Consider the following 24740-nt stretch of genomic DNA (forward strand, 5'->3'; position numbering starts at 1 on the left):
ACCTTTTTTAAAGTATTTTTGTATTCATATGAAGCAGAATTTGTTCAAAATCTTGTGCGTGAAAAAAAGAAAAACTTGTCGTGGCCTTCAACTCGGCATTTAGATATATCGACGACGTATTGTCAATTAACAATGATAATTTCCATTCTTATGACCATACGATAAATCCTGGTGAGCTTGAGATAAAAGATACCACAGAGTCTGACACATCTGTTTCATATTTAGATATTTTACTTGAAAAAGACACTAATGGTAATCTAACAAACAAGCTCTATGATAAACGTGATGATTTTAACTGTTCAAATCGTCAACTTCTCTTACATGTACTTGTGCAGCAATACAATTTCATCACCTGCATTCGAAGTTTATATATCTCAGTTGATTCGATACGCAAGAGCAAGCTATACGTATGAACAATTCCTAAGACGAGGTAAGTTATTGACAAACAAGTGGATGCAACAAAAATATCAGCAGTCTCGTTTAAAGTCATCATTTCGTAAGTTCTGTGATTGATTAAATGACCTTGTCAGCAAATACAATCTATCATTGAGTAAAATGCTGACGGACGTTTTTCATGCTAATTGTTTGTCCATTATTAAATATTAATACACTGAATTGACGACGGGTTTACCCGTTATTTCCCGATCATGACAAGGAGCACACGGCGGGTGTAACTGGTCGGAAGGGGATACCCACTCCTCCATGGCACCCCCTCTAATCCCACCTCTGGTGTTTTGGAGATCCGTTTTTGCTCTGCTCCTATTTTGTATCGTTTTATGAATTTTTGATCATTAAGACTGTTCGTTACCTCCATATGTTTCAAAAATCTTTGAAGGTGAACGATTACTAGTGGTCAAACATGTTATATAGATATGTTCTCATACAATGCAAGAAAGTCTTTTAAAATGACAAAATGTATTAAAAGCAGATAAACTTTGTTATTGAACAATCCAAAAGCTGGTTTCGTTTGATTGTGAACTTTTGCTTAAGTTTATTTTTCTAGCCAACTTTCGGTAAATTACGGTTGAATCACTACAAGTGATAAGTGTTGTAAAATGTGTACCTATTGGTAAACTTAGATTTTCCAACTCTCTGATATTCGTGTGTGTTTCTGATCTAACAGGAAAAGTTCACTTAAATTTGAATGATTGGTCTAAGATTTAATTGAGCTTATAGAGGTTTACTGAGTTTACAATATTTTTAATAAGATATCAAATGGTGCAACATGTTCAAATTACCTTAGGTGATTCATTTTATTATTATTTTTTTTCTATCTGTCTGTCTGCCTGTCTAGCTGTTTTTCCACAAAAACTTTAACCTTGCCCTTAATTTTTAATTGATTTGAGCCATGGCTTTCATATTTCACGTGTACAGTGTATATATATATATATTCCTTGTCACAAGCCATTTCTTTTTGCACCAATATATTTAACCTATTGACCTTAATCTTAGAGTTGGACATAATTTTCCATTTATCATTCTTTAACCTTGGCCGAATCTTTTTGTCCCCCGCTTTCGCTTTTGCGAAAGCGAGGGGACATTAAATCGCATTCGTCTGTCTGTCTCTCTGTCTGTCCGTCTATCCGTCAGTCTGTCAGTCTGTCCGTTCGTCACAAAAACTTTAACGTTTCCCATAACATTTGATTAATGATTTGTAGCTATGAGTTTTGTATTTCACTTGTGTATACTTTGTGACAAGACCTTTCTTTGGGTACCACCAAATTTGACCTTTTGACCTTGACCTTGGTGTTTGATCCACTTTTACACAAAAATTCCGATCTTTTACTTTAGGACTTTCATATTTTATATAGGTATTTCTTGTGGCAAGGCCTTTTATTGGATACCAATAACCTTGACCTCTTAACTTGACCTTTGAGATTTCCGTTCTTGTGAAAAAACTTTAACCTTGGCAATAACTTTTGAACGGTAAGAGATAGGGCTTTCATACTTCAAATATGTAATTCTTGTGAGAGGAACCTTCATTGGATGCAAAAAACTTTGACTCTTTGACCTTGACCTTGGAGTTTAACTTACTTTTAAGAACAAACCTATACCATATTTTTTAAAGGGTTAGGGCTTAGACTTTCATGTTTGATATATTTAATCCATCTGACAGGACCTTTCATTGGATTTGAAGAACAACCTAGACGTTGCAGTTTGACCTACTTTTGATATGTGACCTATTTACCCTGAACTCCAGTACTGATTTTTAAATTTCTAAATGACATATGATATGTGGCATTCATATTTGAGATAATATGTCATAATTTAATTTGCATTTAAGAAAAGTTGAATCTTCGCTATATTTGCCAAACGGGGTCATCAGGTTCACTTCCTTATAACTTTTGATTGAGAAGATATAGGACTTTCATATCTGACATGGGTATTACATATACCTATATATGACAATTTTTGACACAATATGTCATTAGCAATATGTTTCCTTTGCTAGATAAATGATTTTGAAAGATTTTTTAAACACTTCTTCTATTTTTCGTCCAGTACAATAGGGAATTTTGTTCCATGTTCAAACATAAATGGTGTAATTCTTGAATTAATTATAATAAATCTTTTACAGTTCAAGTTTGGCTTAAAACGGAATTTACAATAATGGTTACTTTTTTATATTAATGAAAAAATAAATCTTAGAAAATCAAGTCAATCAGAAGCATAAATTTTCAATATTTTATGTATACAAGGTTATATGGGAAAAAGAAATCGTGGACAGATCTGTGTGTCCACGCGTTACCAGCAGTTAGATTCCAATGTAATGTAATATTTTAGATTGCTAAGTTTGGTGTTGTAATCTATGATTTTTTTTATAGTTTTATATAAATTTATGTATATTCAATTTTTTTTTATTGAGCATACTTTATATGTTGTTTTTATCTGAAATATTTATGATATACAATTCATGGGCAATGAAATATTACATATCAAATGCCCTATTCACATTGACGCCAATTTTTGACAAATTACACGTTCTACACTCATTTCAAATAATTTATTTACCACGGGTTTCAAAAGTCACAATACCTGTGTATATATCTATAATTTAAACATCGTCAAATTTCTGTAAATGTTACTCCCCTGGGAAGGGAGGGTTATTTTCTTTAACACACAAAGTGAAATCAACACTATACACCACAGAAAAAATGCTTTACATAATAATTACAATATAAATCGTCTCTCTCTAGTCAAGGACGTCTGTTGGCTAAAAGGACGCATAGATAAATTTCATCACACATTGGTAATTAATACTATCATCTTCTTTCGAATGTCTGGAGTGAAAAGCCGCCTTATGTAGACATGATACCTTATGTTGACATGATATTGTTGTTCCTTTCTTTATGCAAGTCATTCACTGTTTTTGAAAAATTCAAATGTCTGCTTATATCGTTATATTTTGGATGAACATGTAACTTGCATGTATCTCTGTTTTGTTGTTTTAGAGAGAACGAGAAAGACAGAATGGTAAAAACATCAGCTAAAGAACATAGAAACTTTCATCGGAATGGTTAAATACATCAGTATGGTGTCCTCTACTTCTTTTATGCTCATGTCATCTTTTTTTATCCAACCCTTTCGCGTGTGTTGAAATTTTGAGGTGCTTTTTATTATTCGAACAATGAAAAAAGAAAAAAATGTCTACTCGTGTCCGATAAGTTAAGTGATCGGCGCGTGCACAACTGAAGATAAGGAACATGCATGTCAGCCATCTCAACCTTTTAAAACCCAAGCCCCTCTTGTCATCTGCCTATAGCATTTGAATGTTTCATTTCTAATTAAGAGTTTACAAAAAATACTGCTTTTCTAAAAATCTTCAAAGATGACTGACAATTTCTGTCCCCCGCTTTCGCAGAAAATAGGATATTAATTTCGGTCTATCTGTCCATCCGTCTGCCTAGCTGTATTTCTGTCTGTCGGTAACATTTTCGTTTCCTTGCGGTATTTCGAGAAGCTTTAATTTTGAGATTCTACAAAACAACTCCTTATGGCCTAAGGAGGACTGACTCTATTTTTGAGTGTAAAAAGTCAAAGATCAAGGTAATATATTCATTTATTACACATATTCTTACGACGTAATGAAGACTCCTATTATTTTGTAATTTCTAGATCAAAAGGTCAAAGGCCGAGGTCGACATTCTGTGTCTGTTTAAAACTTTCATTTCCGGATCATATATCAAGAATTAAGCTTCTGATTTTTTGCAATTTAACTTTTACCGTAACAGCCCTATGGCCCCGCCCGCCCTTCTTAAAGTGCCCTCTTGACCCCTCCCCCCTTTAGATCAGCGAATATGTTCTTCTTTCCCATTTCCATAGAATCTGTGCCCTTTGCTCAGTTTAGCGAGGGGGCACAGATTCTCTGAATTAGCTTGATACTTTGTTCTCTGGAAGGATTTATTCCATCCCTTATTTAGTACGTGATCCAACGGATCCTTGATGAATGGATAATTGAATCTCAGCAGTGAAAGCAGCGTTGGGGTTCATATCATAGATAAATAACGTTAATGAAATAAAATTGATAAAAAAAATTTTAAGATATTTAGTAAAAATTGTCTTATAAAGGTAATACATATAATGAAGGCGGTTCAGTACACTGTAGGTATTCCATATGTACATAACTGAATTTCAGACTGCAGTTTCGGCATTGTTGGCATTAAAACCCTATCAAACGTGAGAGCAGTTAAAACAAAATTCTTGGAATACAGGTGGCAATCAATCAAAAAAAAAGGAAACTGAAAAAAGACCTACCTGTCTCCCGACCTACATCTGACATTATACAGGGAAATAATTTACTACACATCACAACGCCAAAATATGTGCACGTACAACATAAAACGTTGTCTATTATTAGGTAAAAATGTGCTTTATTGACAATTCTGTGTTTAAAAATGATTCAGTTAGGCTCCCCCACCAGGAGTTAATAGGTACAAGTTACTGCAACTTAAGTGACATTTGTCCAAGAATCCCATTTTGCATATTTCAGAGTATATACTTTACCAGTCGAGATTTTAAAAAAAATCAGCTTTATCTTTTGACTTGATTAAATTAAGAAAATGTCTCTCAAAACATTTTGGGGTTAAGAAATGCAAGTTTTCTGTTGATAAATACCAGTTACACAGAAGTTCCAGTTTTTCACTGGATGAATATTGTGAGTTTTCCAGCAATAATTAAAAACAAGAGTCGAGTGACAATTTGAAGCTTTAACAAATAAATTTTAGGCCTATACAGTTTATATGTACAGCGTTTTAAAAAAACCCGTATTTTCAAAACATGTCCACTGAACTTTCAATAATATCAGATTAGCATCACATAATTTAGAAAACATTTAGTTAAAGTCAATTTTACAAATTAGATTTACAACAGTGAATTAGGACAATTCCTCGGCAGTTAAAGACGAGTCTTTAGTAATTTGTCGTCTACATATCGTCGTGTGTAATGACATACCGGGTATTACCTTATCTTTATTTTATTCGTCAAAAAATTTATTTTCAAAAATATTTTTGTGTTCAACAAGGAAAAAACAGTGGCTTTTTAAAAAAAACAGTAATTGTGTTGATAATCTACTGTAATTCATAAAATATAAACAGTTAATCTATTTACACTAATCAATATCATCAGTGAATCCCCCCCCCCCCCGCCCCCCCCCCCAAAAAAAATCCGGAAAAATGACCGTCATTCTTCCGAGTAATAGCGGAGTAAATGTCTAAATCATTGTAGCGCTTTAAATTTAATATGTTTTTCATAGGTTTTTATGAAATAGATTGACACTGACTTTTAACTTTTCAGACCAAAAGTCATGAGGCTTCGGTGAATTTTTTACAAAATGTTGTGTAAGTTAGAAAAGAATCTTTGCTAGAATGCATCTGCTAAAAAAAAAGTAAAGTTATATCTTTTTTTGATTATCCTTGTTAAAAACTTCCAAGGGAAATTACATAAATAAATAAATGTTATGTATGTCTCTGATAAAAAAAAACATGTATCGACTTTTAATTTATTGATTCTTTCAATATTTTTATTACAGGTTTTAGGACATTAAGAAAGTGTTCGAATGTACTACAAAGGTAGGCCTATTTTAAATCATTTTAAGCAGTGGTGTTCATCTTGTATTTTAAAAAGCTATATTGTTTAAATCAGTTTGACTACAATAAGTGTATGATTGTCAAACAAAAAAGCAAATTGATGTAAACTTTAGATCAGTTTGCCAGTTTGTCTAAATGTTAATTCACACTGTCCATTTGACCAATTTAATATTATGTACATTCAAATGAATCAATTGTCTATTTCAGAGGAAGTACATCATGGGTTTCAGTAATAAATCACTTCCACTCTAGTCCATTTGTAAAAGCAAGTTACAATCCTGAAGATTCACCATATGCCTTTATGTATCAGTCACAAAGTGAAAGTAAATTTAAAGAATACAATAAAATCGTTTACCCACCACAAGACCCTACAGAGCCACCTAGACCAGTTGTAAGTTAAGCTTTTATATATTTTAAAGATTTCTAAAGAATAACTTACATAAAGCATTGAAGAAGTGGATATGTAGTGACTAGTCTTGTTGAAGAGTTGTAGTAGTATGTTTACTATTCACTATTACTATTCATAGATGCTTTCTATTGTAATGAAAATTAACTTGAATCTTTATAAGTATCAATTTCAAAATGTTTTTTGAAGGAGTATTTTCATGAAACCAGAGATCTGCGCTATTCACCTAAGAAAATGTGGAAGTTTACAGCTATGGTAAGTCAAGGCATGTTATACAGTATCTCAGTTTATGTGTATCTACTCAGTAAGACCTGATTTCCTAACTCGAGGGAGAGACTTTCATTTCAAATTCAGTTTTTATCTTTTTTTAAAGTGTTTGAATATTAGCACTTAAAACTATTTTAATTATTTTATTTTTTTAATTTTTACTTAGATTAGAGGACTATCAATTGATGATGCTATTAAAAAGGTGTCTTTTCTGCCAAACAGGGGAGCCCAAATTTTAAAAGAAGTATGAAGGAATTTCTTAAGAACTTATTCATATTATGTACTATATTTTTTCAGTTGATCAAAAATGCATTGAGGTATTCTTAAAATATTGCTAATTTTGTAAATTTTGTGTACATATACTAGCTTTCATCACTGCATTTCCAAGGTTCAAGACAATTGTAAATATATAATGTTCCATATTTTGCATTGATAAAGATAATATTTTGCATAATTCTATATATTTAAAATATTTCAGATATTCCATAATATTTGTATAGAACAAACTATAAATCAGTGTGATGTTTTGAAAGATCAATGGTGCGTGGATGCGTGTAATAAGAAAGGAAGGGGGTTGAATAGTTAATAATAGTTCTTTAATTTTGTCTTTCTTTTTTTTTTACAGTGTTTACTAGAAGGCCAGAAAATAGCAGTAAAAGCACATGGAATTGAATATCCTTCAAATATGTGGATAGGTAGGTGTAACATATATTACAGAAAAGTGAAAAAAAATGGTAAAAATGTTGAATATACTCTTTGGTTTACGTTTAGATTATATGATTTAAGTACTTAACACTTTCAAACACATACATACATTTTGTCTGTTTATATTTAATTCTTAGTCTTTACATTTAATTTTGCTTTTAGAAACTACCTCCTGAAAAAGTACAATGATAATACCCCGGTAATAATAATAATAGCAAAAAAATTAACCTGAAATCAGTTGCATTGCTGAAACTAAGAGTTGTGAAGGTTGGAGGAATTACCTCTTTTACAGAATCATCTGTGGCAGTTATTGACAAAAAAATAAGAGCTATTTTGTTAAATGAGCTGGCACTTCAATTAAGTATCCACTTATTTATCTTTTCTTGTGTGGTAAAATACAGAAAGGTCAAGCATAGAAGTTTTAGGACTTGGCTTGGTTTCTAATACTGCATATACACATGTACATATGCACTGCAATGTCCCAGTGACTGAGGAATGTTGTACTTGGATACCTTTCATTTCAATGCATTATTTTATGCATTACACATTCAGTTAGGATAAATAAAACTATTGATAGGTTTTATATAAAATGAGTTTGTCTTTTTGTTGTTTGTTATTCATGTGAATTAATCTTATTTATACTGGGTTATAAGAAATGTTTTGATCTCAAACATCTTTACCTATATTGCTATATAAACATATTTTTACAAAATGAACATAATAAACATAAAAGGTATAATCTTCGCTAGCCAAGGGTTTCTGATAATCTCATAATCCCTTGGCATACAGTGTTGATAAAAGTTCTGATTGGGATTCGGTACACCCGGTCGACCAATCAGCAATTGTCTTTTTGGCTCACCTGAGACAAAGGCTCAAGAGAGCTTTTCTGATCACAATTTGTCCGTTGTCTGTCGTTGTCGTCGTTGTTGTAAACTTTTCACATTTTCGACTTCTTCTCAAGAACAGCTGGGCCAATTTCAATCAAACTTGCCACAAAATATCCTTGGGTGAAGGGAATTCAAGTTTGTTCAAGTGAAGGGCCATGCCCTCATTCAAGGGTAGATAATTTGGAATTGATGAAAATTTGATGGTAGCTTTTAAAAATCTTCCTCTCAAGAACCACTGTGCCAGGAAAAATGAAACTTATGGGGAAACATCCTCAGGAAGTGTAGATTTAAGTTTGTTCAAATCATGACCCCTGGGGGTAGGGCGGGGCCACAATAGCCATCCAAAGTTTTACATAGAAATATATAGGAAAATTCTTTAAAAATCTTAATCTCAAGAATAGCAAAGCCATAGCAGATCATATTTATACGGAAGCATCCTCAGGTAGTGTAGATTCAATTTTGTTCAAATTATGACCCCTGGGGGTAGGGCGGGGCCACAATGGCCAACCAAAGTTTTACATTGAAATACAAGTTTTACATAAAAATATATGAAAATTCTTTAAAAATCTTCTTCTCAAGAATAACAAAGCCATAATTGATCATATCTAAATGGAAGCATCCTCAGGTAGTGTAGATTCAAGTTTCTTCAAATCATGACCCCTGGGGGTAGGTGGGGCCACAATGGCCAACCAAAGTTTTACATAGAAATATATAGGAAAATTCTTTAAAAATCTTCTTCTCAAGAATAACATAGCCATAATTGATCATATTTATATGGAAGCATCCTCAGGTAGTGTAGATTCAAGTTTGTTCAAATCATGACCCCAGAGGGTAGGGCAGGGCCACAATGGCCGACCAAAGTTTGACATAGAAATATATAGGAAAATTCTTCAAAATCTTCTTCTCAAGAATAAGAAAGCCATAATTGATCATATTTATATGGAAGCATCCTCAGGTAGTGTAGATTCAAGTTTCTTCAAATCATGACCCCCTGCGGGTAGGACGGGGCCACAATGGCCAACCAAAGTTTTACATAGACATATATAGGAAAATTCTTTAAAAATCATCTTCTCAAGAATAGCAAAGCCATGATTGGTCATGGGACTACTTTTGGATTAAAACTTTTCAATAATAAACCAATTTCTCCTTTTACGTAGTTACCACAGTGCTCAGGTGAGCGATGTGGCCCATGGGCCTCTCGTTTTGGTTTTTTTTTTGTGTTTGTTTTTTTTTTTTTTTGTAATGATGATATTTGCGTTCGGGATACTTCTGACTCTTTAGTCTCGAAAATGAAAAACGCAAATAAAACAACGATCCGTAAGATAACATGCAATTCTAATACATGGAATAGCTATGGTGTCATCCAATATCTTCTAAATACATTATGTGATTAAGAATCTATATTGAAGCTTCAGATTTGTACTATAAATAATAAATAAACATAACTCAATTATTGCTTCTTAATTATTTTTGAGAAAAAAACTTTTGAGTAATTTTTTTTAAACACGCGTCTTTATTTCTGCCGAAGACGCAATCTATGCGTACCTGATAGATTTGAGATCACGTGATGAAAACAATCCCGTCTTTTGACTTCACCGTATGCCAAGGGTTCATGAGGGAGAAGCGTATCAGAAACCTTGGCTAGCGAAGTGAAATTGCATAAATTGTACTTTCTACCATATTCAGAACTAATATTATTTTATATTCTTCACAGAGCATGCATATTGTAACAGAGGAAAGATTCTAAAGGGCATGCGCTGGCCCTTTAGTTCCCTGCCCAGATAAAGCTCGCTCCTGTCATGTGTACATTATATTCAGGGAGGGGAGTCCCCCAGAAGTGTACTATCCCCCAGATGAAATGACAGGATATGAAAAAATGGAGGCTACATAAAGAAACAAAGAGAACGACAAATTTGCACTCATTATAACTCAATAAATATTTTATAAATTACATATATGGTTGTTGTGATATTTTAGCATTATTAATAGTAACTCAACTTTATAATGCACATGTAAGACATGTTTGTTTCAAATTAATTTTTGCATTTTCATTAAAAAATGGATTTATTGCTCTTGAGATGTGTTTAAAGAATACTTACTTCACATTTCTTTCAAAACTTCAGGTCACCTAATTATAAACCTGGTTATAAAGCAATAAATAAAGATGTGAATGATATGTACCATCTTTTTATCTTTTACCCCAAAATAGATTCCTGGAATTACTTAAATACATTTCAAATGAAACAAAAAAAAGAGGCCCAGGGGCCACAGCGCTCACCTGAGCACATCGACTTGGAAAAAGCACATATCAGATCAGAACTGAAAGTTTACTGAGGTTGGGGGGGGGCTTGAATTTTACCCCCCCTCCCCCCCAGGGGATCATGATTTGAATGAACTAGAATCTACACTACCATTATGATTCCATATAAATATACTAATCATGGCTTTGAAGTACTTGAAAAGAAGATTTTGAAAGGTTTCCCTACATATTCCTATGTAAAACTTCGGTCTGCCATTGTAGCCCCACCCTTTTCCCGGGGGGTCATGATTTGAAGAAACTTGAATCTACACTACCTAAGGATGATTTCACATGACATTTATCTTTCTTGGCCCAGTGGTTCTTGAGAAGAAGATTTTTAAAGAATTTTCCTATATATTCCTATGTAAAACTTTGATTGGCCATTTTGGCCCCATCCTAGCCCCAGGGGTCATGATTTGAACAAACTTCAATTTACACTACCTGAGGATGATTCAACATGAGTTTCATCTTTCCTGGCCCAGTGGTTCTTGAGAAGAAGATTTTTAAAGATTTTTCCTATATTTTCCTATGTAAAATTTGATTGGCCATTCTGGCCCCACCCTAGCCCCGGGGGTCATGATTTAAACAAACTTGAATCAACATTACCTGAAGATACTTCCAAATAAATATGACTATTCATGGCTTTGTTGTTCTTGAGAAGAAGATTTTTAATGACTTTATCTATACATTTCTATGTAAAACTTTGGTCGGCCATTGTGGCCCCGCCCTACCCCCGGGGGTCATGATTTGAACAAACTTGAATCTACACTACCTGAGGATGATTCCACATAAGTTTCATCTTTCATGGCCCAGTGGTTCTTGAGAAGAAGATTTTTTTTAAATGGCATTAATTTTTCACTAATTCATAATTATCTCCTCTTTGAAGACAGCTTGGCCCTTCTTTTGAATAAACTTGAATCCCCTTCACCCAAGGATACTTTGTGGCAAGTTTGGTTGAAATTGGCCCAGTGGTTATTGAGAAGAAGATGAAAATGTGAAAAGTTTACGACAACAACGACGACAGACGACGGACAAATTTTAATCAGAATAGCTCACTTGAGCCTTCGGTTCAGGTGAGCTAAAAACAAGGGCGTTGCTAAGTACCACAAGGGCACCGCAAAGTGGTGCATCCACATTTAATGATAAATCAAGACATCCTTAGTTTGACATTGATCCCGACGTAAATTACGTCACTTCCGTTTTGCACAGAGGAACTTGCGCATACACACAAGCGTGTTACTTTTATCTAATCTGACTCCACTATTGGCTATCTTTAATAGGTATACTTTATGCATACAAAAAAAGGAAAGCAGTCTGACAAGAAAGCATTATTTAATATCAGCGTACAAATTACAAATAGGTATCTATTGAAATTGTTCATAGTTTATCAGATCAAGAGGAATGGCTGGTTCATTGAGTATAGCTTCGGGCACGTCTTGGTAGGATGCACAAGTTGACTTCTTTCTTCTTTTGACTACGTCATTGACAACCTTTTTCTTGTATTCCATCCATTTCCGGTTAGCTTCGAATTGCCTAGCGAGTTTCTCCGTAGATGGTATGAGATTTTTTCTATCATCTCTCATAGACTGGATAACCGTATAGTTCAAACTGAATGTTACTGCATTCAAGGCGATAATTTCAACCTTTCCCTTTGCTATGATAAAGGTGTCTGTTAGATCCTCACCTAAAAATAAATCACTAAGAGCATTAATAGTGTTTGATAAATGAAAAGGCTGGAAGTACAGATTGATAAACAATAGCCAAAACGAACAAGCAAAATACAGAAAATTGTGATTCCCCGCTTTCAAGGTCATTCGATGGGATGAAATGATTTTATGGCTTACTGTCAACGTCTTCTATGTCAGTCAGTTACAAAAGTTTTTTAAAAACTTTTAATCTTTGGTGCAAAAGTTAGAAGATGATTAAGATTTTAAAACTTACTTCAGAAATGTTTTGTTACAGGTACTGCACACGTTTAAGTATGAAAACCTTGTATTTTTCAAGGTGCGAAAGCTACATTTTAAGGTCAAAAGTAGGTTGAATGAAATATGGAGAAAACTAACAGTATTCAAACTGAAAGTTCATTTACACAATAAAAAGCATGAGTAGAACAAACACAGATTTCCCAAAACATTAGAGTTGGGATCAGGTGCCGTGAAGGACTGAATATCCTTTGCTGACCGGTCCCACATGCCCTGTGCTCCTCATCATGATGGGGAAAACAGAGAAATTCGTAGACCATTATGTGTGAGCATTTAGTTTGTAAAAAAGCAGTCAAGATAAATTTTATTTGCTGATAAGGTCATCATATCCACCATAAAACTTGCGAAATGACGACTTTAAACAAGACTGTCGATATTCTCGTTTTATCAGTTTGTTTATAGCTTATATGATTCAATATGCAAAATCATGCTCTTGTTTAGAATAAACTCCATATGAATACATTCAGACCCTTACCTCAGGACAATACACATTTCGAATATGAAAGCTCTATCTTGTATTATTTTAAAGAAGAAATTACCGATATTAATATAAAATATTTTAAAAGATCAACATTCAAGGATATATGATCAAAAGTCATTCAATTTGTATATTTAGAAAGATCTGGTCACAATTTAATTTTTTTATGTAAAACATCTAAATTCATCATGTTCCTATTGTTTTCATAAAGAATCTTCAATAAATCTTAAGTGTTAAATCACTTTCTTTCTTTCTAGCTCTCTATTTTTTTCGAATCGCAACGAATACATTTTGTGCACTTAACTGAAATGTCCAGAAAGCAAGTGCTTCATTAAATTCATAATTAACAACAATTTCAAACATAGATATTTCTAAGAAACGACTGATTTAATTGTGTAAGATATTATATATTGCATGCACAACAATTTCAAACGTAGAGATTCTTAAGAAACAACTGATTTATTTGTGTCATATATTATATATTGCATGGTTACTGTAATTCTCTGATGTACTCTTACCGACTCCAAAGTAGTCCCCGCTGTCAGTTGCAGCACCGTGAGGAAATGATTCTCGGGGTCAGGCGACGGTAACGACGACCGTACGGCTTGTCAAGGAACGTATTAGGGTCAGTTTTAGACGACTTCGTTCCTTGTAATACGAGCTGCGGTCGGAGATAGGGAGAAACACATCTGACAAAGGCGACTTCTTCACGATCTCACATTTACCGGACTTGATGAAGAAAACGTCATGAGTCATGATGGGAACATTTCCATGGATGACCTGAAATACTCAGAAAATATTGTTGTATTTTTCATAAAATAAAAACTACCTCTACCCAATTCAGTTTTATTAATTTGATTTAGTAATGTATGCGCGGATCGAAAAAGGGGGCAGGGAAAAAAAATCTAATGTAAAAATCCATAGCAACAGGTTAAAATGCATGACAACGGATTGAATTACATAAATTATTAACTGCACAATGATTTGCTCACCATTCTTGAAATAAATTACAATGGTCAACTTTTTAAGGGGTGAACATTTCATATTTAATACCTATCTTTGTATAGAAGGGTATTAATGAGTGTCTGTTATTAACATTATAGTGTGGGGAAAAATTCCCGTGCATGCTCGATATTTATAAGAACATTGCATATTGAATTTTATAATTGTATAATATTAGAACAGGATCCGTAATGGTATGGACCTTCCTTAATGTCCATATTTTTTTTAGCAAGCATCAAAGTGAAATTTAGAAAAAAGATGGACATAACCAAAAGTTTAAATTTATACAACATATATCTATTTCTCACCCGATTGTTGGAAAATTCTATTATTCTCGACATATCAGCCATTTGCCGCTTTTGGTCGTCTGACAACTTTTCAAAGAAACTCGAAGTTCGAAAGAAGTCTAATCGCTTGTTCCAAGAGTCCTCATAGTCCTTCCTCAATATGGAGTTAAATTCATCCTTACTTAGACTCAAAAACTCGGATTCGCCTAGAATAATATTCATATACATGTATATGTTTTCATAATTTTGCCCTACAGGAAAGTAAACTTTTGAATGCTAAATGACAGAAAATTTTATCTAGCGTAGTCACTGTTTGAGAATTTCGTCAATTGATGGACAACATTTCTTCCAGCAATTGTCCATTTCAATTGCATGTAAACTAGAGGTACATGTACAATCATTAAATTGTGGGTCAACTGAACATTTTTTATAGCAATTTATATTTGTGCCTCAACTTTTTGAAAAAATGTTGAAAAGCATGTACCTTTTTGGAGATACTGCCTGGATACACTGTAAATAAGTTTTCGTTTTGTTTCTTGGTTGGCAGTTGGATTCAGGATCAACAAAATTGCGCTCTATTTACTTGAGAAGGTCTCACACATTGCATTTGAACAATTTTCAATTTTAATTGAATTCAATGTATTCATAAATGAGCATAATTTTTCTTTCAGGATAACATAGTGTTAAGCATTTAAATTCCTTAACGAAGGCCCACTATTAACAAAAGAAAGCATTGTATTGCATTGTAATAAATATATGATATGTATAAGCATAAAGAACAGTTGCATTTAGGTTGCATTGAAATTATTGAATGGAAACCCCAAATCCTGAAATAATTTTGTCACTATTAGACGAGCATATATACCGGTATTCAAATATCCCGTGTTGGCGTGTTTTGTTTATACTTTAGTTTCTCAAGTCAAATGTGTGTGACATAATATATCAAAACATTTAAACTGACAAGGGTAAGCAAACATACCTTTGCAAATCACTGAGAAGTTTCGAGCCATATTTCTTATCAAAGCAAGTTCCCCAAATGTTGATCCTGCTGTCACATCATATAGATGCTGGATTATTTTGGAGTCTGGAAAAGAAGGGTTTTTTTTTTTATAGATGTACAAATATGCAATTTTCAGAATTTTCGCAAATGTCATTTAATTCAAATACTGCATCATGAAAGGAGCTGCTAACCCACAACTCGCAATCTACATAATTTTACTTTCATGTAAGCAAAACATTCTGCTTTTATCATAGGTAACTTACTTGTTCTAGGATCTATATCGGTTCTTTGTACGGATGCATAACCGGAAATGACGAAATACATTCTAGATCCTATATCACCTTGCCGTATTATGATCCTGTCGTCTTCAAATTGATCATACCAGACTACCTGTGCCAGCCTTTCCTTCACCGAGCGAGAGTATTTTGTAAAGAATGGCAAACGATAAATAACTTCCTAAAATTAGGGAAGGAGTTGTTAATTTCTTAAAAATATTTTTCTAAAAGCATTTCTGATATTTAGTCATCCTTATTCTAAAATATGTTGCAAACAATTTCATATTTGTCAGAAAAGGTTATAGGTGCATGAGAAACCTTTACAAAAAATTTAGAATAGTTATTTGACAGAGTGTTCCAAAAAACGTAATTTTTTTTTTTTTTTTGAAACCAAAAATTTGACTTGCAGTAAGTATTCGAACATCGTCCAGAGTTCTGTGACCGATTGGCTTCCATAAAGCATTCCGGGCAATGTTAGACAATCCTCCGTATGTTGTTGTAGCTGACTTGAAGTAACTAGGATCAAATGTCAATTGCTCCTTCTTCGGATTTTCTCTGATCTCTCCTCTTCTGATTTTGGCATTCGGCAAGGAGATCTACTTTCACCTTTTGCCTTGTTACTCTTAGCAGATGCAATACATTCATAATTTTTCTGATGTATCTTTTCAGTGTATACTGAGTCTGTTGCAAAAGAAAGATAAACTAATATTTAAAATTGGGAATATTTTTTTAACAAATGCAAATATTTGAACCGTTCTTTTAAACATATGTTATCTTACTGGCTTTATATAATCGCTTTTGGCTTGATGTGGCGTTTCCTTTGAATCTGTTCCCTTTTTCCTTGCGGATTTGACTCGACGCAGTGTTGGTAATAAGGGAATTGTCTGCATCATCCATAGTTATGAAAGAAAAAATATGTATAAAAACAACAGGTGCAATTGAAATTTTAAGTGTTATGTAGCATTTCCCCCCTATTTAAGGCTACATAATGCAGAATATAAAACTCTCTCTCTCCCTCTCAAACTCTCTCTCTCTCTCAAAATTTCTGTCCTTAACTAAGAAATGTAGTCCTAATGATAGGCCTTATACAAATTAAACAAGGAAAAATTGATGAATTTCTTTGTCAATTGAAATATTGTATCATTTACATATTACGTGAAAGTGGCAAATACTTTATTAAAATCATGTAATTCGTATACGGCAATAACGTATCTTGTCAGTTTCTAAATTCAATGAATGTATCTACTATCTAGATACATATACTAACGAATGCATGTAGATTTTTTTCTCTTACATGCGTAAATTTGGATGCCGAAACAGGTCTAGCCATTACATCCTCCGAGTGTTCTGTTCCAATAGCCAAGGAAGAAGCTGTGCGCATGCATGTGGGAAGTTCTGTGTCGCTAGTGCAAATTTCATTTAACTGAGGCAAGAATGCAGAGCGGGACTGGGTGTGACGTTGAATCGGCGTGGTGGAGGATCTCTTTCGCTCTATTCCGTCGGAGGATGTTATCACATACAAAGGCAGCGAAGAGTCCTGGCTGCCTTTTCCGGGTAGATTTTTTTTCTTGTGCGCTCTTCGAAAAACACTCTGCCTCCTAAGCCTCTTTACCGTATTACCGATTTCTAACTTTTTGACATTTTCTTCAGTGTCAACTTTATCTTGCTTTTCGTTTAACTTTTCCCGGTATAAGGTTTTTTGTGATTTTAGTTTCATTTTAGTTGTCCCCAGTATCAATCGAATAGAGTCTTTATCATGTTTGAATTTTCGGGGGTTCTTATCTCTATCAATGATAGGTGGAAGGTTGAAGGTGGATTCACAATTTTTCACGGTTTCATCGTCACACAGAAGAGACACAGCTTCAATGCTACATATGCTAGTGAATCCCGCTCTGGAACTTCTGTTGTGCGAGCTTCGGTTGTCCAGCTGCTGCCATTTCCTGGAATCAGGTGTCTGGCGGCTTCTACATCTCTGGTGGTGATTTATGCGTTTCGGGTGAAACGTTCTCCTTATTCATTTTTTGTTCTGTTTTAGACACTCCTTTTGATTGTTGTTTGTTGTATTCATTTTTCATGGAACCCTTCGTTTTTTCGCCGGAATTGAACTTAGCACTGCCATCTTTTCTTTTATATTCAATTCGTTTAAACACTTCCCCATAACGATCGTGAAGTCGCGTTATTCCAGCACTCTTCGTTTCTTCTACCCATTCCAGTATACGAGAATGGGCTTTTAAACGAGCTTTTTCAAATGAATCCTTTGATACAGACATTATAAGTACTACATTGTTGTATTATGATGTCATATGCTTATGACGTCACAATAGAAACAATTATGATGTGACGTCACAGACCATATGTAAACAATCGGAACTCTGACGGAAAGGCCCAAGATGATGCGATTAGCATTTTCCAATAATTTACAGTTGATTATACATGCACGTTCAATTATTTATTCGTTTATTTTTTATTCAGTAATAATTTTTCGTCGCTATAATGATTTTGTAATAAATTCTAGATTGTTCTCAGGCGCTTGATGTTTGTAAAATTCTTTTCCGATAAATCAAAAAAAAAATCCTATAGGACCTAATAAAAACCTTATTAATATAGAATTGGGTTTTTTCATTTAAAAAAAGCTTTAAAACGTGGAGTGCTTGTGGGGTTGTTTTAATAATAATAATAATCAGACTGAGAGACATATATTAAGGTAGTCCGATCCTCAGGTTTATAAAATTAGCGGTTAAGTAATCAAAAATACTCATAAAAAGTATCTCTGAATCCAAAAAGATATGTAAATTTATCCACAATATTTCTTTAAAGTTTGAAATTAAAGTTAATCATATTATATAGGGAAAATTGTCAGATCTCCAATATTTCTGCAGAGAAAGCGAATATAGGAATATCAGCAATGCATTTTCTAATTGTAGACTGATCAACAAATATATTTTAGGTTAAAAAACTATATCCAGGCAATCAGAGAAATTGTCATGATTTTTTAAAATTTATACTTAATTGGTATTTTTGTCCCCTATTTCCTTCATGTATTCTCTAATACATAGTGTAAAAGGCTTTTGCTGGCATTGCAAGACACCACAAAACCCTTCTCATTTCATATCATGCTAATAAGCATTGGTATCAAAAGCTGGATTAAAGAACATTTTATTTTTCTATTAAAACTGTATTATTTTTTCCTGTTATAGCTAGGGTACAAATGTCAAAAAAACTTTTCTAAGACTTCCAAAAACCTTGAATCTTATAAAGTTGGATAAAATGAAAATTGTTGCATGAAAAAATTTCATTTTCAAGCTTCATTTTGATGCATTTCAAATTAAATATAAATTTTTGGAGTTATCCTTAAAACGGTTTTTATATGTCTCTGTAATAATAAACATCGGGATCGTAGTTGCACAAATATATTCACACACGTGGAGACCGAATCCGAAGGGCAAAATACGGTAGTGGAAAAGTCTTTTTAATTCATTTTTGTAAGTTTAATGAAATTATTTTATGTAATTAGAAGGTAGCATTTGTGTCTTCCTCTAATAAAAAATCGATGAACATAGGAAAATCAAAGAAAATGTTTAACTGTGGCAAATAACGTTTATAGAAAAAATTAGTATACGATCCGAATTATCTTCAGTGTCTTGTTTATGATATTGTTGCATCAGAAAAAGTCATTTTCTGGAAGCCATGACATCGCTTCAGAAAGAAGAAAGGAAAATTTTCTGAAAATTGCTGCTTTACTTATTAAGAACAGATGCTAACCCTTAAAACCCTTTTTGATCTCAAACTGAAATTCTGCTTATGGTATGAACAGATGAAAATCGTTCAACATTTTGAAAATGATTTCACATTTAAACTTACCAATACTCGCAAAGTTGAAGAAGTCTTTACTTTTAAAATACAATTTATATCCCAAGTATAATATTTTCCCTTAAAATAGGTTGTTGTGTTTCTTTTCCATCTTGATATATGAAGCATTTTCAAATTAAAATATTAGACTTCAACATTTTTTTATGGACACAAGCCATATTTTCTTTTCAGATCAAAATGGATGACCAGCAAATAGATCCACAGTTTGCACAAGAAGTACAGGTAAAGACTTGTTGTTATTCCCCAAAGAAAAGTTAATTAAGTTCTACATAAAATATGATATTAATATGCAATATTTATTATTAAGTACATACATGTCCAATATACAGTGGACCTGCAGATATCTGGACACTTCAGTTTCCGGATGATTTTACAATGGAACAGAATTTTTTTAAAGTTATTTTGTCTTATTTAAGTAGTAATTCAGGTATCCGGATGCTTCACATATCTGGATAATTGACTAGGAGCCAAAGTGTCCAGATAAATGAGGCTCCACTGTAGATAAATTTCAGTGTAAATAAAACTAATTAAAATGAGCTTTTAAATTTACTTAATAATAATAATTATTTCTTATAATTGCAGTCAAGGTAGACCAGTGCTTAATTGTTTGCTTAAGGTTTGAAAACAATTCTCCTGACACAGATTGACTGTTCTTTGTCCAAAAACCCATTATAAAATTACAGGTCTTTTGAATGAGACATCAGAAAATGAGTCTTTGTCATTGTACAAGATAGGCATGGGCAGGATAAAAAAGTCCTCGTTGGTAAAACCATAAGTAAAAGTTGGTTTACAGTCTTTAGGTGTATTTTATCTTTGTTTGGACTTACATGTAGAATTTTAACACTAAACAATCATAATTTAAGGTTCACAAAAATTGTGATATACAGTGAAACTTATGTAATTTGATGTTTTGTGTACCTAAATCTTGCCTGTTATCAGTTATTATGGTTTAAAATTATGTATTTTACCTGTTTATCTTTTGCCATTTCAAACACTTAGGTATCCAAAAGTGAAGTAGAAAAAATAGAATAAAACAATATGAACTATTATCAGAATGATTTTTTTTACCTTGATCGTTTGTTGACTATTTATTGAGTCCATTCTTTTTGATTATTTTGTAGATAGAGGTTCAGAAAGCCAAGATACAACAGCAGGTAAACAAACAGACGGAAATGTGCTGGGATATCTGTGTCGGATCCATGGTGGCCAAGTTTGATGGCAGAACCGAGAGTTGTATAACGAACTGTGTAGATAGATATGTGGACACTAGTTTATATATACAGAACAGATTTCAGGAGAAACTGTCAATGATGGGAAGGCTGGGATGATGTCATCTCATTTTATATCAAAGACAGTTGTCAGAATTCATGTCATATCAGAGTTGTAGACACACAAACACTGGCATTGTAAACAAGGCATTTTAATATAAAAAAGAAATGGTGAGCTTATATGTTATCTGAAGTGATATTGTATTTTAATCACATGTATTTACTATTTAAATGTGATTTTTCAAGATTCATAAGAACTTATTTTGAAAGCAATGACATGATATATAAAGAAATATATTAGGTAAAACTGAAAAATGATCTCTTTCATATATTCATGCCACCTATTGTGTAGAATGGGTGTTACAAATCTGATGAGAATTAAACACATTCAAAATTACATCGGATATGTAGTCATTTTGGAATAGACAATTGTGTTTAAATGTCATTCTACAGAAGAATTTTTCATTGTCCTCTTTTAAATTGAAATATGTTGCACAATATAGTCACAAAACCTCTATAAAGTGTTAGTCAGCTATATGTTAGGTCCTGCACATGTAGCAGCTAGTGTTTTAAGTATTTACACTAGAGTGGGACAGAAAGGAGTTGATCCTGATATTGGAGAATCCAATCACACTGCAAGACTTGGTAAATTAATTTTTGGATCTATGCACATAGTTTCAAGGAATCCCTGATTCCATAAATTTCACAATTTAGAAGATCAAAAACATGCACTTAGTTTACCTGCTAAATACCCATTGGAAGAGAGGATTTTGATACATGTCACTTGATAAACAATAGAGCCTGATCCTGCCCTCAAATGTACCCTGGGTCCATGCAGCTGCCATGAATTTCACAATTATGGAAGAGGCACCTTGATCATAACTATGCACTTAGTTTCTTTGTTTAATACCGAGAAGTAGAGATTTTCCAAAAAAATACTCTTTTAATATATAAACAGTGTAGCACCCAATCTAATTAAAATTAGATGTTAGATCTGCTCGCATACTTGCTACACAACATCTAACAACATCCCATAGAGCCTCACGCCAGAGGTCAAATTTGAAACAACTCTAGACATCCGCTTCAACAATGATATGATGATTTTGCAGGCGACGATATGATTGTTGATAGAATATGACCTCTGATGTGACCTTGTGTAGCACAATCATTGATATCCAAAGAATTTCTGACCCTGCATGGGGCTATAAAGAACAATTTACAGTTTCAATGCAAAAGCCCTGTATTTTTCTAAAATATGAAAGTGATATAAGAAAATAAGAAATCAGAATTTATTCTTTATGAATAATAGGAATTCCATGGAGTAGGAATACACAAATCATTTTTCTCACATGACCTCCTGAATGGTAACTGTAACGTCATTAACTTGTGCATTTTCCCGTATTTTCTTTAAAAGTTGAGACTAAAACTGAGGTCCTGTGTCGCAGCAGGTGCTGGCACGAAAAATGTCCCTTACTGCTCAAGTGCAGGGTATAAGTCAAAAATTGCAACTATCCACCAGCAATTAAGTGGTGGCGTCTCCATATGAGTGAAAATTTTTTGAGAGGGGCGTCAATACAATCAACGGTACGGAGGGCGCTGTTGAAGATCCAGATCTTGGTAACGTGTGGGTGTGAAGAATAGTTACTGTGGATCTCCAAATGTTTTTCAAAAGCTTGATTTATCTAAATATCCTGATCCTTTATTGACCTACTGTTGATCAGTACTGGCACTCTAAGTGGTGTTTACTCGAAAATCTGTGTTTTTTTTGGGGGGGGGTGATCTTTAATCCGATTTTGTTAGCTCCGAGGATCTAATAAATGATACAAATTAATCAAAAAACTGAAAATATTTGGAACACACAAAGTAGAATTTACATACCTTACATCAACGTATCTTCCAGATTTCTGGGTCCCTGGTTATATCAAATATTTTCCCTGTATCCTCCTGGTTTAAATTATTTATTTTTTTCGGAAATAAGTTTATCGGTTCTGAATTTAGGAAGCGTTTCCTTGTGTTGGTTAAGAAAAATGACTGTTTACCTTGTCATTGCTGGGAAAAGAGTAAATATACCGTTCCGCGGCGTTTAAAGGTCAAATTTCCAGTTATTTAGAACTTACAGAGATCGGCAGTAAATGACACCCTGCCAAAAATATCAATCCCCACTCCTAAAATCTCCCCTCAAGTATTTCTAGAATTTTTGTAATATTCCCACATTCCATCATTTATTTCAAACATTAATATTTTTACTTTAAAATGAAAATATTTACATACCTCAATTCAGCCAATCAGGTAAAGCCTACCCATTTATTACTCTGCTTCATCTTGTTCAACCAGGAAATGATGTCAAAATCTGGGTCTTTGGTGCTCTTTTTCCTATACTTACATATTTACCTATCCCAGAATTAGTCAATTTTGTAATTTTCAAAGACCTTATACTTACCAATATACATGTATGAAATTTGAGGCCTGTCACTTCAGTGTCTTAGAATCTGTTACCTATCTTAATGAATGTCCCCTCCCTGCTGCAGGTGCTTTTCCAAAGAGTGAAAAACTTTCATTCCTGTGATGAAATCTGGATACAGTTGTCACTGTAATGAATAAAATATTTATAAAATAACATGATTTTGTTTTTTGATGTTAATAAAATGATATAAAGTCAAAATTGTGTCAATTTTTTCATAGGGGTGGAATCTACCCAGAATAAAGAAAAAAGGTCCAAAATTTGATAAATCATACTTAATTAAGCAAAATTAAAAGGTTTTAAAAAGACTGATATAGAAATTTTCTTATGCTTATGAAAAGTAAATTGTTTGAGACTCTGATATACTAAATGATTCTTATCTAACCCCTCCTGTTGCTTAAGTATATACAAAAAAGTTTCCCCACCCCCCAGTGTAAGACACGTGGAGAAATAGCAGGTGCCCCCGAGTATATTTGGTTACAATTAATTCAGACAAGAGAAAATTAATACTTTTGATAACAAATCAAAGTGCAGTGTCTGATAGTCTTATACAGTACAACCATAATCTACATTATTGAATTTCATGCTTTAAAAAGGGGAATTCAGATTAATTTGTAAAAAAAATCAAAAAATGCAACAATTGACTTAAAACCCCAAAATGTACACCACAATAAGAGGCTGAAAAGTTAATAAATGAAAATTTTACCTGCAATGTACAGAAATCTGTCCGACAAAATATATCGGGTGGGTAGCGAGTCTCCATCTTCTTCTTATATAAAGAAAATGCCCCCCGCCGATCAGATACCAAGCTCTCCCGGGGCCAGGAAGCTGAAATATGAAAGTCCTCTATAGTCTTTAAATGAAAATAAATCAATAAAGTTAGTCAAATTAAGCATAAATCATAAAGAAAACAGCAATATTTTTCAAGTTTTCTGAAAAATTACCAAATTACATATCTTCTACATGGCCGAATGTTTAAAAAATGGATCCGTCAAGGGTGGAATACATGTTTTACAATTTTACATGTAATTACATGTAAATATTAGAAAAGTCAAATGTGATACATGCAGTAATGCCATTCCAATAATTCAAGAAACAAAATCAGAAGCCTAAGGTCACAATAATTAAGATTATATCATGTTGAAATTCTACATATTTGGTTAGCTAGTCTAAGGGAAGTAACTCTAAGTACAAAAACTGGAAAGCAGTAGAAAATGAGTTGCAGAGAGTCACCCTGATGGAACTACAAAGAGCAAAAAGAGGGAAAACACATACCTTTGTGTAGCTACAATATAGAAACAACCAAACTACAAACTGATCCCCCCGCAGTCAAAGGGAGGCAATCCACAGGATCACATACACTACCGACATGATACGTCAAGACAGAAAATGACCTCCTTTCACATGAACACCACGAAACGCACTTTTAAGGGCCAAATAAATTATTCGAAAAGATACCAAACGTGC

General features: G+C 33.3%; 1 protein-coding gene and 2 pseudogenes across 2 annotated transcripts; 2 read left to right on the plus strand and 1 right to left on the minus strand.

Moving 5' to 3' along the window:
* Positions 1-5785: 5785 nt before the first annotated feature.
* LOC134283586 (large ribosomal subunit protein uL22m-like) lies at positions 5786-10298 on the plus strand (annotated as a pseudogene).
* Positions 10299-11995: 1697 nt separating this feature from the next.
* Positions 11996-18080, minus strand: LOC134283580 (uncharacterized; annotated as a pseudogene).
* A 997-nt stretch (positions 18081-19077) lies between these two features.
* Positions 19078-21143, plus strand: LOC134283585 (mitochondrial import inner membrane translocase subunit Tim8 A-like). 2 transcript variants are annotated; one of them, XM_062766102.1, is made up of 3 exons: positions 19078-19126; positions 19716-19766; positions 20666-21143. In XM_062766102.1, exons 2-3 carry the CDS (start codon positions 19722-19724, stop codon positions 20870-20872), a joined length of 252 nt encoding a protein of 83 aa, XP_062622086.1. In that variant the 5' UTR covers positions 19078-19126; positions 19716-19721; the 3' UTR covers positions 20873-21143. The 2 variants fall into 2 exon arrangements, with proteins under 2 accessions (XP_062622086.1, XP_062622085.1); XM_062766101.1 differs by having other exon boundaries at positions 19081-19156; positions 20666-21142.
* The last annotated feature ends 3597 nt before the right edge of the window (positions 21144-24740 follow it).

Source organism: Saccostrea cucullata, unplaced genomic scaffold, assembly GCF_032062105.1.
Source record: "Saccostrea cucullata isolate Sc308-1 unplaced genomic scaffold, CSIRO_AGI_Scuc_v1 ctg5223, whole genome shotgun sequence".
Lineage (NCBI taxonomy): Eukaryota > Metazoa > Mollusca > Bivalvia > Ostreida > Ostreidae > Saccostrea > Saccostrea cuccullata.